Source organism: Arachis ipaensis, chromosome B4, assembly GCF_059453495.1.
Source record: "Arachis ipaensis isolate K30076 ecotype BB chromosome B4, ASM5945349v1, whole genome shotgun sequence".
Taxonomy (NCBI): Eukaryota; Viridiplantae; Streptophyta; class Magnoliopsida; order Fabales; family Fabaceae; genus Arachis; species Arachis ipaensis.
Genome location: NC_142439.1, coordinates 7596574 through 7614534, shown reverse-complemented (window position 1 = coordinate 7614534; position 17961 = coordinate 7596574). Strand labels below are relative to the sequence as shown.

Here is a 17961-nt window from a genome sequence, read left to right as displayed (position 1 = left end):
CGCAAGATAGGCAAAAATTCCTTGGCCCAAATTACAAATAAAAACTGTTTATTTTATTCTTAGAAATTTAGTGATTATTTTAGTTTATTTACATAATGTAAACCCCGCAAAAATCGGTAAATTATTAGTTAATAAATTGAATTTTAATTAGGAAAGCTAAAAATACAAAACTAATATCAAAATAGGATAGAGCTCGTCGAAACAAAAATTTTGATACCAATTTCAAAAATTTGGCCCAAAAACAGACCGGAAAGGCCAAACCGGTTGAACCGGGGCCCAAACCGGGCCCGTGGGTTCAACCGGACCCAAACACTTAAATGAGGCAGCAGCTCTTTTCTTCCTCATAAGCTGCTGCGACGCCATTACAGCAAGGGAGGGAGAGGAGATTCACAAACCCTCACCATTCCTTCCAACTACCATAACTTCCTCATCCGGGCTCCGATCGCCGCACCGTTTGCGGCCACGCGTCGGGCTCGTCGAGCTCTTCAATTCTATCCAAACAAAACAGTAAGTGAATCGGTTTTTCCTAGCCCCATTTCTGCTGGTATATGAATTTCGAGTTTAAGATTTGAGAAACTCAATTCCTTTATGATTTTTATGTTTTAGGGGTCCACTAGACTTGATTTCTTGTGGGTATTGCCCAAGGATCAGTGGGTAAAGGTAAGAGATCTCAAACCCTAATAAAATTTCTGAATTTAGGAATTTGGGTATTGAGTTGTTATGTTTGGATGTGTTAATTGTGGTTTAGGTAGTGTGTATGTGAATGTTGATGCTTGTTGGAGGCTTGTTGGTGATCAAGCTTGGTTTGGGGCTGTTTGTTTGAGTTTGGAGGGGCTGTAATTTTGAGTTGTGAGGCTGCCTTGGGTGAACTAAGTGATCGGCCAAGGTATGGTTTAAGTTTCGCACGTTTAATATTTACGGTGTTGTGAAAACTTAGGTTAGAGGAACCATAGGATAAGTTGAACTGTTAATTGCATTTAATGAGTAGTTTGTAATGTTGTTGGAGTAAATTGTTGATGAACATAGATTGGAATTTTGAGGTATTGATGTTATTAATTTCATGCTTTTGGACTTGCTTATAATGGGTTATATTGAAGTTGATATTGATGAATTATGGTTGGTGATTGTTAATAAATGGTTGTTATGTCAAGTTGATGGATTAACATGTATGAAGAATTGACTTATGTTAATGGCATTTAATTAGTATATGTTGATGGAAGGTTGATAAATATATGATGAGAATTGGTATAGGTGAAGAATTGATGTGAACAAAGGAAAAGTTATTGATGTATGAGGTAAAAGTGGATAATTTTGATGTTCTAGGTTGGTTGAGTTGATTAAAGCTTATATTGGTAATGGTTGTTGATGAATTGAGTTGATATGGTTTTACAATGCAAGTTTTAAATGGTAAGAAACTTAAGTTGGAGAAAAAGAGGTTTTGTTGAAAGTGGTTAAAACCAAATTTTGATGAACTTTAGACATCCATAATATTCTCCTCAAATTTTGGATTGGGTTGTGGTTTGTTGCAAATAAAAGATAGTTTCAAGAGCTTTTGATTGATATCAACTTTGTGGAAAACGGAATTTTGTGGAGAAAGTTATGGACGTTGCAAGTTTAGTGTTTAAATCTGAGTTCATGGTGACCAAACCGGTTTTGAATGTTTTTAAACAAATTTTCCACTTCTAAACCTCCATTTTCTTCCTTTTAAGGCTTAAAGCATGGTTCTAGGTCCAGTAGGTAAAAGAAGCTAGGAAAATAAGATAACTTGAAGGTGAAGAAAGTTGTAAATAGTGGCTTTTATGAAGAAAATAAGGATGTTAATGAAGTTTAATGTTAAGGTTTGATACTTGATGATGTATTGATGATAATTGCCATGGCTTATGAATAATGATATCTGAGATACGAGTTTCCCTGGGTAAGAACTGTGGCTCGCCACCACGTGTTCCAGGTTGAATCTCGATACTCTGTTGACCCTACGTCGTAAGGGTGACCGGGCACGTATAAATTCCCGGGTATGGATAGCCCCCATTGAGTGATTATATGATGATTGAATGTGAACTCTATGCATAGACTCTTGGGGATGCGCGACGGGGGACAGTCTAAGGTTTTCGGACTTGTCGGGTTGGCTGGGTAACCGACAGATGGGCCCCATCAGCCATAGGACAGACATGCATCATATGCATTTGTTTGTATTAATTGCTATGCATTTCCTGGGTATGCCTAATTGATATATATTACCTGCTATTTGTTATACTTGCTATTTGTACTATTTGATCATTACTTGTGAGTGAACTTGTTTGGTTGCTTGTTTCTGTTGCATTCTGAATGATGAAAGGATGGAGGAAACGGAGGAAATGGTTTGGTGTTAGGTTAAGCTTGAACTTGAGTAAGTTAGGCAGATTTAGAATACCTACCCCTGTTTATGGCTTCTGTTTAGTACTTAAGTTGGATAATTGAATAACGGAGTTCTAGGATTGCCTATGGCATTCTCAAGACCGTATTTTCTTATACGCGTGGCACTTTTACCATGCTGAGAACCTCCGGTTCTCATTCCATATTGTATTGTTGTTTTTCAGATGCAGGTCGAGAGGCTCCTCGCTAAGCGTCTGGATTCTGGAAAGCGAAGTAGTCCTTGGGTGTATTTTGGTTTTTATTTGTATATATGTATATATATGTGTAGCTTACTCTCCAAGTAACTTATGTATGCTGCTTCTCTTAGAGGTTGAGGGAGAGATAGGAGTTTACTTTGGTATTTTGGTATATTTTGGGGACACTTATGTATGTTTATATGTATATATGTATCCTCCGGCCAGCCTTAGCTTCGCAGGCTGAGTCAGAGGCTAGTTATGCTGTTCTTTGGCTTTTCTTTATCCCTTCGTTTATTGTTTTATCATGTTCCTATTAGGTTTCTTAGCACGCAAGTAATCCTATTCCTTGAGCGTTGCGCTTTTTATTTTGCGATTTTTGTTTACCCGCTCTGTTTCAAGGCTCCTAGTATATTATTTCTTTCAGTATTATATGTATATCCTTACTATTAAAGGTCTGTAATACCACACTACCTCTGTTCTATGACTTAAGCATAAAACACTGTGTAGTAGGGTGTTACACATAACAAGTATGTTATGTATATATTAAAAAGATAAAAAAAGAAAGAAGAAGGTTGATAATGATGATATTTTCGATTAACATCTGCATAATTCAAAAAAATTTTTTTTTCTGTTGCTGCTTCTTTTTTTCATTATCATCACTATCTTCTTTTTTTTTTTCATTCGTCTTTTCCTTCTTGTTTTACTTTCTTAAATTTCTTCTTGTTTTACTCTCTTAACAAGAATAAAAATGAAAAAAATCAAACAAAGAAGAAGAAAAAATGCATAATGTTACAAAATTATTCGGAATGAAGATGATGAACTTACATTTATTCAACTAAAAAAAAGAAAGAAATAAAAAAAAGAAAGAAGAAAAAATACAACATTAAAGGAAACATTTTTGTGTAGTTTTAGTAAATTTTGGTATAAAACTAAGATATTTATGTGTATTGTTTAAGAATTTTCGGTGTATTTGTACTAATAAGTTCTGCATAATTTAAAACTTTTCCTTTTTTTCCTCCTCATCTTCTGCTGCTGCTTCTTCTTTTTCATCTTCTTATTTCATTTTCTCGTAATTCTTTTTGAATTCAACTTTGAAACTTCTTTCACTCTTTGCGACGATTTTGATCCTTGTTTGAAGTTTGAGCGTTGCGGTTTTTATTGAGGGAGAAGAACCGTTTGCACTATTCAAGAGTTGGGGAAGAGCGTATTTACACGTAATCTAAACTGATGGTTGTTTTTTTTTAAGTTTGTACCAACTTGTATACTAAAAAGATTTGTAAATCAGTAAACTAGTAACTAAAGTGGTTTAATAACCGATTTGATTTTTAGAACCTTGATAAAAATATAGTTATATTAGATTTTTAACTTTTAAAATAAATATTTGATGAATTTAGATTTATTTTGTATATATAACAATTCGTTGATCAATAGTAAATTTTTAAATAAAATTTAATAAATTAGTCATTTACCTAGTAGATCAAAGAATATGTGCCAAGAAAACATAAACGATTGAGCTATTGATAAAGGTAAAATAGAGGATTAAAAATGACCAACACCTTCACATACACACTCTCAACCTTGTCGAGAAGCTCCGAACAAGATTCCAAAACTGTGATTGTGAATGGTAGTGCGGTGGCTTTTCATTCAATTTTATCTATTTATTTCTTTCACTGTTTAAATTTTTTAATCATTTAAACTAGTCCATTTATGACTCTTAAGGAAGTGTTAGAACAAAAATAACACCACGACGACAAAAATAAAGCCATCATGATAATGAGAACCAAACGCCTTGTTATGATTATGGTCTTTTTCTTTTGCTTTGCTCTTCTCTACTCCTCACTAATTAAAAAAGGTAATGTTCCTGTCCATTTGAACGTTAGAAGCGTTACGGTGAAGACTATGGCAGTTTGTGCTATCATCGGTTATAACTATTCGCATAAGGTGAACCTGAAGCTAGTAGAGGTCCTTAGTTGCACAAAATTAGATCACACAAAATCAGGATCATGCACCTTCACCCTCGTGCTGCTGGCAGAAAATGAAGATACTCATGAGACTAACAAGTACTTGGTTGAGTTGTATCAGAGGCGGCACAAGCCCCGAAAAATCACTGATAATTCAGTAATAATCACTGATCTTTCAGTATCACGCTTTGAACCTGTCCCCCAGGACTTAAATTAATGTATTTAATTTCTTTTGTAACCCTGAAGCTGGCGAATAAATTGGTGCTATGATGAGCCTATGACTAGCTATAATAACTTTCAAATGTATAGGTACACTGTTATTTCAGTAATTTTTAACCTTGTATCGGTACAATTAAAAACTTTTCTGTTTTTTATTTGTGTCTCAAGTTATTGTTTGTGCTCTGTGAACCTTTTTCCCCCTTCCAAATTCCAATATATGTGTAGAAATCGATGCTGGAACTGCAAGAATGCAGAAATAGTTGCAAGAAAACAGATTGTGCTATAATAGCTTGAATAGCAAGAAAACTGAAACTGTAAGTGTGTGTTATTATTAATTTATTATTATTGAATGTGTTAACCTCTCTGTACAGAAGTAGATATTAAGTGAGCTGGCACATAACTAAAGTATGTTAACTAACTTAACGGCTAATAACAGCAATTCAAGATTCAACACAAGATTCTGTTTTAGCCAATTCACATTGGTTCTCTACAACATGGTTTATTATGCTTCAAACGAACGAATGTCTTTAGGAGATATCTATATCTATATCTATATAACAATGGTATAGAGGAGGATTCATATCCGAAGTGGCATTTTATGGTTTTTTAGATTTTTTTTAATTCAAAAAATGTCACTTCAAGGGTCCCATGTTTTTTTGCTTTCCTTCTTTTTCTTCATTTACGCTGCCCCTTCCATCTCTTTTTTTTCTTTCTTTTCGAAACCCTATTCATCTCCTCGATTCTATCCTCTTTTTTCCATTTACAGAAAAAATTTAATGAGTACACTCTCTCTTCATTCTCAACTTAATCCCGATGCTTTTCCTCGCTCAAAATTGAACCCAGATCTGGCTCTCTGCTGGTGCCAGCTTTCGGATGATTCTTGCCACCTCTGTCATCTCCTGTAGTTGTGAACCATGAAACGCTCTCTAGGGGAGTTGCTGAGTGACGCTGACAAGGAACGATCGATTGTCATTATGAGATCCAGCAATAGATTCTTTGGGAGGGAGCAGGAGCTCCCTTAGCATTTGGGTGGGCAAGATCAGATGATCTATCGTCAGTTCCTTCTCTCTCTAGAATTTGCACTGCGGACCGGGGGAACACGCCTGATCTCTTTGGAAGAACCTTTTCATTCTATGTTCCACCAGATCTGATTTCATTGTATCTGCCCAATGGATCAGTACGGCTGATCCAGCGAGGGCTCTCGGTCTAATCCAGCGAGTGTTGAGCTTATTGAATCAAATGTCTTTTTGTTTGATGGGTTTTTCTTTGAATTACTATTCTTTTTAATCAATTGAAATATGAGATTCATATATTCGCAGTGGTCTAATGATTCCGTGATATGTGAATGTTTCAGGCTGTTGGTGCTGTTGCTAGGGCTAGAGAATGGGAGTATCTGGAGCCAATTGGCTAGCCTTTGTGCCAGGTGCTTAATATGGTTCTGGTTATACTTTTGATATGTGTTGATATTTCCTTTGACAATTGATTCCTGTGATTTCTTGTTTTATATATGAAACGATGTGTTCTGTGGTAATCTATAATTCTATTGTAAGTGTGTAGTTTGGAATAATCTTGAACTTTTTTATTTTGACTCATATTTGTAGTTTGAGTTTCCTTTTGTGTGTTGATTATATCTGCTGATGCTTAAAAATGCAGTATATTACATGAAGACATGGTCATGCAAATTTGATTCTTCCTTCAAGTACAGGCATCCTAGGCAGGCTGGAGGCTCTGCTACCCCTACACTAAATTATAAAGATGGAGGAGATGGAGAAGATGAGTCTTATATCTCCTTGTAATTACGGTGAATCATTTTGGTTGCTTGGAAACTCTGTTTTGGTTCCTATTTCTCTTTCATGGTTAATTTTAATTGCTTTTAGTGATAGTTTTATGGCATCATACAGTTTGGAAAAAGTTAAATGAGAATCAAAATAAAATACATGAAACAGGATATGGTATGTATTATGTAAGCACTTCTTTATTTGTTTGATTATAAGCTTTAGGGCATTCCTTTTTCTAATTAGTTTGTGAGGACTTTTTATTTGATAGAAAATAGTATATAGAAATACTAGGTTTACTTGATTCAAATTCCTAAACAGGTAGAGTATATCGATTCCATTTGTTCCTTTAAAATGATGTGGTTATCACTTACACTTCTAACCTGGTTGACAAATTCTGGTTCGGGATCTCAACTGGTGTCCTCCTGATGTACGAATTTTCTCTATCCCTGCTTCTGAATTTTTTTTATCTTTTTGATTTGGGGTTTTATTTGCATTTTCTTTGTCCAAGGTTTGAGCTGTTTTATTTCATAAAAGTTAACTTATATTAAGACTAATAATTGTCAGTTGCATCCTGATTCCATTGAATGGGTTTTGTTTCTGATGGTAGTTGCTAATTCATTTAGTTCTATTTTGTGTTTGAATTCTGTACTTTGTCAATTTTCTATTTCTCTAATAAGTTGATGTTGTGCTTTATAAACTGATAGAGTGATAGAATCATAAATTCTCTTTGCAAAACTCATTAAATTTTTTGTGGAAGGTTTTTCATTCAGCACAAAGTTGTTAAGTGATGTTTGTTGTTTTATAATGCTTCAGGTGTTTTTGTCTCTTTCATTTGATGAAGATCTTGGGATGTTTGAGAAGAAAGGCGATGCTCAGAAATTTAAAAACAAGAAAAATAATAAGAGAATAAATATGGAGACATCAAATCAGTTCCTAGATAATGGCAGAAAGAGAAGTAAGCATGAATTGATCTTTAAGACAAAGGTGGCGGTAATTTTTATATATAAATTACTTATTATGATTGTTCTGGTTATTGTTTGAGATAAGATTATATTGATATTTTTTGTAGGTTGAAGCTAACTACAATGCTGCATCTTTTGCCCTATATGTTATGGAGAGGAGACATATGCAATCTGAAACACTCTCTGTCGTGTTTGACATGTATTTTTGCATTTTGAAGTGCACAATGCATTCTATAGCACCGGGTTTGTATTCATACAATATGTTTGTGTATATGTATTACATTGAGGCACCATTTGTTGTTGGATTGATAGGGTGTGACAATTTTTATTTTTTTTTTATTATTTGTTTTTTAAAATGGGGGAAAAGAAACTTGTTTTTCTTGAAAAACTATTAATTATTAAAAAAATTCAAATTTCAGACATTTAGATGTCTTTGAGGAGTGCAACATACGCGTAGGGTTTAGTAATAGTATGTCAAGTCTTTCTAATTTCTTCTTCTACTTTGTTTGATTTGTACTAATACACTCATTGGCGATGTTGTTGATTTTGAAGATGAAGATAAATCATTGTTGCACCCGTAAACTCAACTGTTGTTTTTAATTTTTTTTTTTGGTCTTTTTCATCGCTTTGTTTGATTTTCATTATTTTGGTTATATTATTGGTTTCAGTTTTCTATTTTACTTGTTGTGATCAGATATATTAGTATTTTTCATTATTGTCTTTTTCAATTTTTCCATTAAGAAAGTTTTTCTTGAATGATTTTACACACACTGATTCAATCACATGACTTGGTTGTTGTTTAATGGATGGTTAGTGTTTAATGTGGTTGGACAAAACCCTTTTTATTATGAATATAGCACATTGCTATTTGGATGGCAATGTTGATGCTATAGAATTTTGTTCACAAGATTTGTACCACCATGTTCTAGCTGTCTTTACATACAATCTCCAACAAGGTGATCACCCCAGTCAACATGGAAGCATTTCTCTCTTAATATTAATTGACCTTAAGTGTATATTGGGTTAGACATAGTTTATAATAAAAAGCTATTTTTGATAGATTTTGAAAGTGTAAAATCAATATTATATCCCAAGATTAGGCTTGTCCTAAGAATGCTATTAATGATTACTTTTGTTTTAGTATTTATATTAACTTATTATTCCAAATACAGGTTGATTGTTTTTGTGTGATGGTTGTGGTTGAAGTATGTGATTTTCATTTTCATTATTATTTTTGGTGTTGGTTTGTGGTATTCAATAGATAGATCGGTACCAAAAGATGCAGAAGTCAATGGCAAAAATGCCAATGGATGAAAACAAGATCGGTATCACAAGTTAGGGAAAGGTGAGCAACCACATTACTTATGGCATGACCTTGCTTCAAGCTCCTCACCTTTGTCCTTTCTATTTACTCTTTCATTAGCACAACTTGCAATATAAACTACTATTGCCTCTGTTCTTTTAGAACTTTTGGTGTTGTGATTATACTCTTTTCTTTTATTTCTTGGATAAAATAAGAATTACCTTGAAATGAATGGGAGAATTTACAAGAAGAAAAGAATCACGCTTAGCTGCTACAGTGCAAACATTGAGTGTTTTTTTTTTAAAATTCAATTATGAATCTAAACTAAGTACATGTTTGGAAAATAATTCTTTTTATTTTCAGAACCTGTTTCGGGGACACATTATATTGTAAGTAGTTTTGGACCTAAAAATGTCAAAACAAAATGAAACTTAAATTGTGAAAAATATATCTGGATGAATTTGACATGTTATGTATTTATTGATGTTGTGAGGACCATTTTGTACAGGTTTTTGCTCAGATTATATTGCTTGCTTCTTCATTGGAAAGGTGTTTCAATGAAGTTATTTTTAAAGCAATGAGTAGAGCTATCAACAAAATTCTAACAATTGTAGAGTTGATCAACGTCTATTTATTTTGTAATTGGCTTAGCTGGGCTATGTAATCTTCATACATGATACTTTGTATCATTCTGATAAGTCCTTTATGTTTTGTTTTTTATTTATATATGTCGAGTTTGCTTCTGCAACTGGGGAGTGATCAAATAATATACAGGAGAACACACAAATTGGATCCGTTAACATCATTATTACTTCGGAGCCTCTAGACAAAGGCTTCCTTCTGTATGTGCGATTTTTGAATAGTATTTTAAATTAAGTAATTAAAATGTTCAGTATTCAATAATTATGAATTCATGGTGAGGGTTTTTTTTTTCTGAAATTAATTTTGTTTATCATCATCATCTTTTCTAGGTATTATTGTATTTCACATAATTACGAATTCACTGTGTTTAATTCTAAGATTTCTTTGAATGTCTTTCAAAATTTACAAGCTTTTGTGGGATTAATTTTTTGTTGCAAGCTGTTATATTTTGATGTAAATAGATTTTCGTAATTTTTGTGTTGAAGTTGTGTGTGATTATGATACTGTTATTCTTCACTACTGTTGACAGTTGTCCAATGCTTGATTCGGATTAGTTTTTGGATTGTGGTAATCCTCATCCTGTGATTCCTTGTTTTGTATGAAATGATGTGTTCTGTGGTAATTTATAATTCTATTATATGTGTGTAGTTTGGAATAATCTTGAATTACTATTTTGACAAAGAATTGTAGGTTGAATTTCCTTTTCCATGTTGATTATATCTCCTTATGCTTAAAAATGCAGTATATTACATACATGAAGACAGGGTCATGCAATGTTGGTTCTTCCTTCAAGAACAGCAATCCTAGGTAGGTTGGAGGCTCTGCTACCCGTGTCACTAAATTATAAGCATGGTCGTGTTGTCTCCAATGGTGAGGGGTTTAGTCACAGTGAAGTCTGATACAAATGTTTACTCACCTGAACAGGTTTGGATGACTTATCATCGTATTTTCCTAGGGTTTCGTTGAGTTTGTTTCAAATGACTACAATTTACTGTTTTTTTTATTGTTATTTGTTAGTATATGAAGATGATGATTCATTAGTGTGTTTTCCATGTGTTCTTTGATTTTGTTTCATATAAATATTAATTTATCTTTTTTTTAAATTGTGATGTGTCAGGAAAAAAATTTGAAATCTTTTAGTTGTGAAAAAATAAATTGGAGTGTTTTTTTACCATGAATCTTTATGAATTTGTGAGAGTTCTTTGTACGTTTTCGTGTATTTATTTTTTAATTGAGACACCCGTGCGTATTTTATTCTGGTTGGTGTTACTAATAGTAATAATGGTATTAGTAAACTGTTCGAGGTTGTATGTGGTAATGCTGTTTTGGCATAAGTTTATTGTAATTTGCTTCTATTGTTTCAGTTATTTAAAGCACAAATATCTGATCTTGAGAGAACTCCAAGCCATCAACTTCAATCCATGATAAATAAGGATTGATAATTAAGAAATCTTTCTTAAAAAATGTATTCTAAATAATTAGATTTTTTTTAAAATATGATTTTTTATTTATTGTATGCTACATAGTTATTTTTGAATTCTAATTCTAGCTATAGTTTGCCATAAAGATAGAAAATATGTATTGTTTATGTAGGTTACTGATATTTATAGTTTTTGGGTGAAAAAATTGTGTATTGATTAGTCAGCTTAGTAAGCAATTTTAGTTCCAATAGGTTTTTAAAATTGCTATTAGTGGCTAACTATTGCCTGGACATTGATTTTTATTTGGGTATCTGTATATTTTTTGTGTATTATCTAGGGCTGTTGGAAAAAATTTGTTTTGCATCCACTTGTTTGAATTTTACTTTAAATTTTCTACTGTGCAATTCTGTTAATTTTGTATATTAGTTGGAATTAGGTAATTACTTGAATCAACCAATATTTTTTCCTTTTTTTTACAACGATTTATTTGAATTTTACTTTAAATTTGCTTTTTTGAATTTTAATTTGAATTTAGTACTTTGAATTTTATATATATGCTTTATTACAGTGTTGGTTGATGATTGATATTCCTCTTGAATTGAATTAAATTACGACAACAGTTGGTTGATCACTAATTTTAGTTATGCTCTCGATTTAAGTGATTAACTGAAAGAAGTGAGATTTTTTTTCTTCATCCGGAAGCTATTTTATTGGTTTTATCTAATGTATGAGGTGCATACTACTTTTTTTTTCACGGTCAATATGATTAATTGTGTGTTGATTTTAATTTTTTTTCCAATGCTTTGAGTTATTTTCTGGTATTATTTATAGTGCGATTTTTTGTCTGCTGTGGTTAGTGGGTCTAATACTATTTTTTGGTGTGAAAAGAGTTCGTATTTTTTGGTAATAAAGCAATTGACTTATAAAAATTGTTATTGCTATATTGGTAATTTTGTTTTTTTTTCGTTTTTTAATTTTAATCTAACATATCATTTTGCATTTATTAATTTTTTTTGGAGCATGTTTCTGCTTATCTTCTACATCATGCTATTTGTAGCAAAAAATTAAATACTCAATTTGATGATTTATCAACCTCTACTGAAAAATGATTAGAAAGGTGGATTCAATACTTGGATGGACACAAGTGCTATTGACTTCTATACATTGTATGTTGAAGTTAACAAAAAAGATTGCATCTTCGACTATTTGTTAATTTTTATTGGTCTCTCATCTTAGTTATCATTATTGATGTGATTCAGAGAGATACTTGATATTCTCAATAAGATTTTATTTTTTATATGTTTCCTAACTCCTATATATGTAAAATTAAAATTTTAATAATTATAGAATCTATTTTGTAGATTCAATTTAGTGTACTATTTATGATGCAATGATATGAGATATTTATGTTGACTGATGTACTTTTGTTATATAGATTTGGTAGAAGTTAATAATATATGGGTTAGAAGTCTATGATAAGGTGATAGGGTTCAGTTTGGTGTGGGTGGGTTGTAGGATAATTTATGACTCTATAATAGTATTAGATTTGTTGAATCATGTCTTTTCCTATTGAATTAGTACTCTATGGTAGATTGTTATCTTTTCTGTGTGTTTTTCCTTTTTTGTTTCAAATGAATATGAATTTAATTTAATTTTTATATTCCTTTTTATTTATGTTACATATTGTTTTTTACCTTTTTTCTTTGCATGTTGATTTTTTGTTGTATTTTTTTCATATGCTCTTATAACTAGGATTAAGCACTTTATGAAATTTTGTGTATAATGTATTATTGTTTTTAGAGAAAATATTATTTAAAAAATAGAGTAATTTATTTATTTTATTTTGTTTTTTTTTCGCACCTTACATGATGGATAATGTGTTGATGAATTTTATAGGTCTTTGTTGTTTGTTGTGGTGATTGATGTGATTGAGAGGGGTAGTTGGTATTTCCAAGTAGATTTTACTTTTTATAGGTTTACTAAGTCTTATATGTGTCAACTCAACTTTTTTGATGTAGAAGATTGGGACAGTTTGTGATTTTCTCTTCTTTGGACTGTTTTAGAGTTTAGCAATTTTATTTTTTCCTCACTTTATACCTTGATTGATGTGTTGACCGCTTTTTATAGGTGTTTGTTGTTTGTTATGATGATTGATGTGATTGAGAGGAGTAGTTGGTATTTTTAAGTAAATTTTACTTTTTATAGGTTTACTAAGTCCTATATGTGTCAACTCAACTTTTTTGATGTAGGAGATTGGGACAGTTTGTAATTTTTCCTTCTTTGGACTATTTTACATTATTTATATATTGCATCTATCAAATCACTTAGGCAATTAACTATGATTTAGTTAATATGTAATATATAGCTATAGCTATATTTAGTGATTAATTGATTGATTAATTGATTCTATTAAGTGTTATATCTAGCTTGAATGATCAATTGATTTCTTAAGAAAATTAATGTTATTTTAATATTGTTACTCTTTATATTTCCGTTTTGTTTGTGGTTGATTAGTCTAACTGATTTGTTGGTTGATAATTATATTTATCATCTGTATATTTCTTTTTTTTTTTTTTTTACCTTTTTTCCTGCAATTGGAATTTTGGAATTAGATGTTAATGGTCTACATTAAGTTAGTAGGTTTAATTAGATATTAGTGGGTTATAGTATATTCTATATCTCTATGATAGTATGAGATGTGATATTTTTTACTAGATTTTGGAAAATTCCATTATTATATAATGGTATAATAGTATGAGATGAGATTTCCTAATAGATGTATATGTACATGTTCAAGTAGATTAGATGTTAGTAGGTTGTAGGGTATTCTATTTTATTACTCTATAATGGTATGAGATTTGTTGGAATCTGTTTTTTCTTATTCAATTAGTGCCCAACGAGTATAGCATAGGTGTTCTTGATTATGGTAGTTACATATGTATGGATATGTATGTGATAGATAATGATATATGATATATGATACATATTTTCCCACATTTTCTTTGAGGTATTCAAATTCAAATCTTTTGATGATGTCTTATTTTCTCTATAAAAAGGACTCCTTGGTTGTGTAGTCTAATGCATCTCTCCTCCTTTCTGAAATCCTTTGTTCTTGGTTTTTATTTATTGTTAGTTCTCTCTATTGTGTTTGGTGTTAAGCTAATGCCTCTTTCATTTGGTTATATTTTTAAGATCCACCATCCAATGGAGGTATGGAGACTTAAAGTTAGGGTACTAAGGACTTGGATTATTCCTTCATTTGGGAATCATGATGTTGCAAATTCAATGGAAGTTGTTCATGTTGATGCAGATGTGAGTGGTTGTTCATTGTTCATTTTTGGTTGATTTTATTTATGGCTTTCTTTGTTCCTAAATTTTAGTTGTTGTGGCTGTTTTTTATGCTTAATGTATTTTCGCAGTCTAACAAAATCTAGGCAACTATTAAGAAGCAGCTGATAAATAGGTTTAAAGAGAATATTATTGAGGGTCAAACATATCGAATGGCATATTTTAGTGTTGTTCCAAATCAAAGCAATTATAGGGCAGCAAAATATGAGTTTAAGTTGGTTTTCCTTAACCGTACCAGTGTTGTTCCTGTCCCTGATGATGCTATCCCCAAGACATATTTCAGTTTTTGTCCATTTGATGAGCTCTTGAAAATGACTGATGATTATGTTTACTTAGTTGGTAGGTGACTTTGTAGCTTCTTTATCCCCTTTATTTTCTTTTTTTCTTTCAGTTTGCTGTTTCTTTTTCGTTGGTTTTTTTTTTATGGAAATATGCACTTTTGTATTGTAATTTTATTGATGTTTGTTTTCTGATAGATATGATTAGATTGCTAACTTTTGTTGGTGAAGAAAAATAGTATGTAAAAGACGGCAAAGTGATGAAAATGATCGTTCTTGAGTTATCTTCAAAAGAGTTTGTTTTGTGCATCTTATCTTCATATTGATTGTGTTTTATATTAGTTGCCTATTATTTATGTTATGAACTGTCCTATGAGTTTTTAGTGGTATTTTATATTGGATTGTTAATGGATCTAAGTTTTTAAAAATATTTTTTTTAGGTTGATAATACCCTGTGCTCTGTTTGGGGAGTATGTGGATGAAGTGCATCATTTCTTAGGTTCTGGTTATATGGAGCAACCAATTGTTGTGATCCAACTTACCAAAGTTAAATTCTTTAAGGGTAGTGAATATTATAATGTTCAGGCTTCTCAATTTCTTCTGAATTCTCTATTTTATATTTATTTTCCTGTTTCTCCTTTTTTATTTATTCAGACGGTTGTTTTGTAGGACAAGTTGGTCTTTAAAATGTTATGCATGCTACTCGCCTGTTCTTTAATCCTGATTTGGCTGAAGTTGTTGATTTCAAAAACAGGTTATTAGATAGTATCTTAATAAATGATATGTTTAATTCATTGGTGTTCTATTTATAGTTTTAACTTAGCTAATATGATTTTATTTTATTCTCTTTGTTTGTGTTTTAAGTTTAGTTGATCTTATTTCTAATTTTTTTTTTATCTTTTTCTTTTTTTTATTCTTCTGTGATGATTAGTATGGTTGATCAAGGTATCAATGGAGCACAATCATTGTTTATTGCTAATGAGGGCAAAGGTGTTTCATTGGAAGATGATTTTATGCGACTTACTAGGAGATGCACTATTGAAGAACTTCATGATAACAACGAGGTTTATTAAGGTTTAGATGTCTTTAGTCAATTTTGACTTAGTTGTCTTTTAATGAAAAAGTTATGCAAAGTTATGTTTTCCATTTGTATTTCAAGGTTTATTTTTATGTTATAATAGGAAGTCTTTTGTGGTTTTTGGTATTGTGAGATCTATTATGGATGAAAGACCTTGGTGGTATTCAGCTTGTGTTTGTGGAAAGTCAATTCAGCCTCAAGGTGGTGCATATTATTGTGATTTTTGTCAACACTATGTTACCAATGTGACTCCTAGGTTTGTTGTGTTTATTTATTTATTTTTTTTTGTGATATTGACTTCTGTTTTCTTTTCTTTCTTTTTCCTTCTATTGTTTCATTCTCCTTGTTCCATTTTTTCTAATTATAGTTGTTTCCTTGTGTTTTTTTTTGGTAAATTGCTTATTGGGTAATTGTTCTATGGTCAGATATTGGATCAAAATAGCTGTTGAGGATGATAACGGACATGGTGTATTTGTCTTGTTCAATCATGAGGCTGCTTATTTATTGAAAAAATCATGTGCTAATCTATTTGGAGAGGTTCAAAAGGATGCAAGTGTATGGTTTATGCTGTTTTTTCTTGTTGAATTTAGTAATGGATAAGGTCTGTTTGTGTCATGTATAATTGTATCTTTACTGTGTTTCAGTGTGTCATTGGTCCTTGATTTTTCTAAGAACTATGTGTTCAAATTATTTCATAGGTTGTTTGTGGAGATAGTTATCATGTGATGTTCTAACAATTGTTGGGGAAAAATTGCTTCTTAAGATAGATACCAAGAGTGTTTGTGCTGATATATATTTCAGAACTTTCCGTGTGAGAAGAGTTTCCAATGATGTTGCTATTATTGCCATGTTGGAGTTGCCTAACTATGATGCTCATGATGAGCGTACTCCAGTCAATGTTGCCTCTTCAAACTCTTATATTTGATATGTGTCTCTTTCATAATGTTGTTTTAGTTTATTCCTTGCTTCTTCTTTATTGGTTTCTTGTCGTTTGATTTTCTTTTATGTTTTTAATAAATCCTGTTTAGGATGGTTTTTTGGGAAAGATCTCTTCAAGTGACCATGAATATATTGTTGGCAAAAAGGATCTGTGTGAGGTGCTGGGCGAGCGTATTTCTTCTGATGGGATTTGTCCTTATGTGTAGACAAACTGCGAACCTTTTATTGATTTTCTTGGTGAAAAGGATGCTGAAGTTCCTGGATTGGATGATATAAGCAGTGAAGTTGATATTATTAAAGAGAAAGAAAAAATTGAAACAAGTTTTTTTAAGCACTATTTTCCTACCATGAGTGTTGTTGTATGTAAAAGTGATCACAAAAGGTAGACATTGTATTATTTTTATCTTCTATTAATGATTTCTTGTTATATATGTTCTAAACATACTGAATGGACTTAATTTAGGTATTTCTTTAGCACAAGATAACATTGGCCAAATGATAAAAAATCAAGAATTATATTTGGTGCATACAAAGGACGGGTACACATTTAAACTGATATATACTTTGTGCCTTTTTTTGTAGTAACCATGTGAAAAACAGATAAATTACATATAACCAAATTAATAAAATCTATCATAATAAATTAAATGTATGTGATAACTCTTTTTTTTAGGGTGATGTGTTAGTTTCAGATATAATAATTGCTAGATATGGTACCGAGTTGAAAGATGAAATTGTCCTAATTGATCACTGTGACAATTGTATCAAGTTTAAAATAAAAATTCGAGCAAAAAAAATCTGGATACCTTCACATGAGGTAGAAAACTTATTTACTTTCTATAAGTTCAAAAGCATGGTGAGGATCTATTTAATGTATGTCACAAGTGGAATATTTTTTTTTGGCTCCTGTGAATAAGCGAAATGCTCCAATTTATGTAGATTTTTATGAATCTCATTAGGTTAAAGATATTATTGGGATATCTTTGTTAAAAGTTATCTAAGATCAGTTAGGGTTAAACTACTTTGATGTATTGGAAGATGTTGCTTTTGGTATAGAAGATAATGAGATACATGGGAATATGAAAAAGTTAGAATTTACAGTCTTTTTTTTAATTATTGTTAATTTTCTACATTTTATATTTTAATTAATGTATTTATTAACATATTTATTTTCAAATATGTCTATTATTCATTGTATAATAGGATGTTATTTGCTTCTTCTATTGTCTATCCTTTTTTCATTACTTTTTAGTTTTTTCATTTCTTTTTGATTGATTGCACTTGTAGTCCTGGTGTGCAAAGAATTGTCAAGAACAATCCAGATAAAACTACTATCAAGAATAGATCAACAAAAAAAAGGGTATGTTAATTCTTTTCTGGTTTAATATTACATTAGTTTACATGTGTTTTTGAATTTGTATCTCTCAATATAAACTAATTAGTA

The 17961-nt window shown here is 31.2% G+C and overlaps 1 protein-coding gene and 1 long non-coding RNA gene across 2 annotated transcripts; both read left to right on the top strand.

The window, feature by feature from the left end:
* The first annotated feature begins 351 nt into the window (after window positions 1-351).
* On the top strand, window positions 352-2855 carry LOC148566584 (uncharacterized). The gene is made up of 4 exons (XR_015881122.1): window positions 352-507; window positions 607-660; window positions 749-886; window positions 2577-2855. It is a non-coding gene; the product is annotated as an uncharacterized LOC148566584 (long non-coding RNA).
* Window positions 2856-15187: 12332 nt separating this feature from the next.
* LOC107638697 (replication protein A 70 kDa DNA-binding subunit B-like) lies at window positions 15188-16723 on the top strand. Its single transcript, XM_021120621.2, has 5 exons — window positions 15188-15254; window positions 15432-15564; window positions 15682-15834; window positions 16004-16133; window positions 16607-16723. The coding sequence occupies exons 1-5, from the start codon at window positions 15188-15190 to the stop codon at window positions 16721-16723; spliced, it is 600 nt and encodes a 199-aa protein (XP_020976280.2).
* The last annotated feature ends 1238 nt before the right edge of the window (window positions 16724-17961 follow it).

What these genes read in the sequence shown, in the direction of transcription:
- LOC107638697 (XM_021120621.2), top strand. Translation starts at nt 15,188, where the DNA reads ATGTTATGCATGCTACTCGCCTGTTCTTTAATCCTGATTTGGCTGAAG. An exon ending in AACTTCATGATAACAACGAG is followed by an intron (nt 15,565 to 15,681) that starts GTTTATTAAGGT and finishes ATGTTATAATAG; the next exon opens with GAAGTCTTTTGTGGTTTTTG. An exon ending in AGGTTCAAAAGGATGCAAGT is followed by an intron (nt 16,134 to 16,606) that starts GTATGGTTTATG and finishes AATCCTGTTTAG; the next exon opens with GATGGTTTTTTGGGAAAGAT.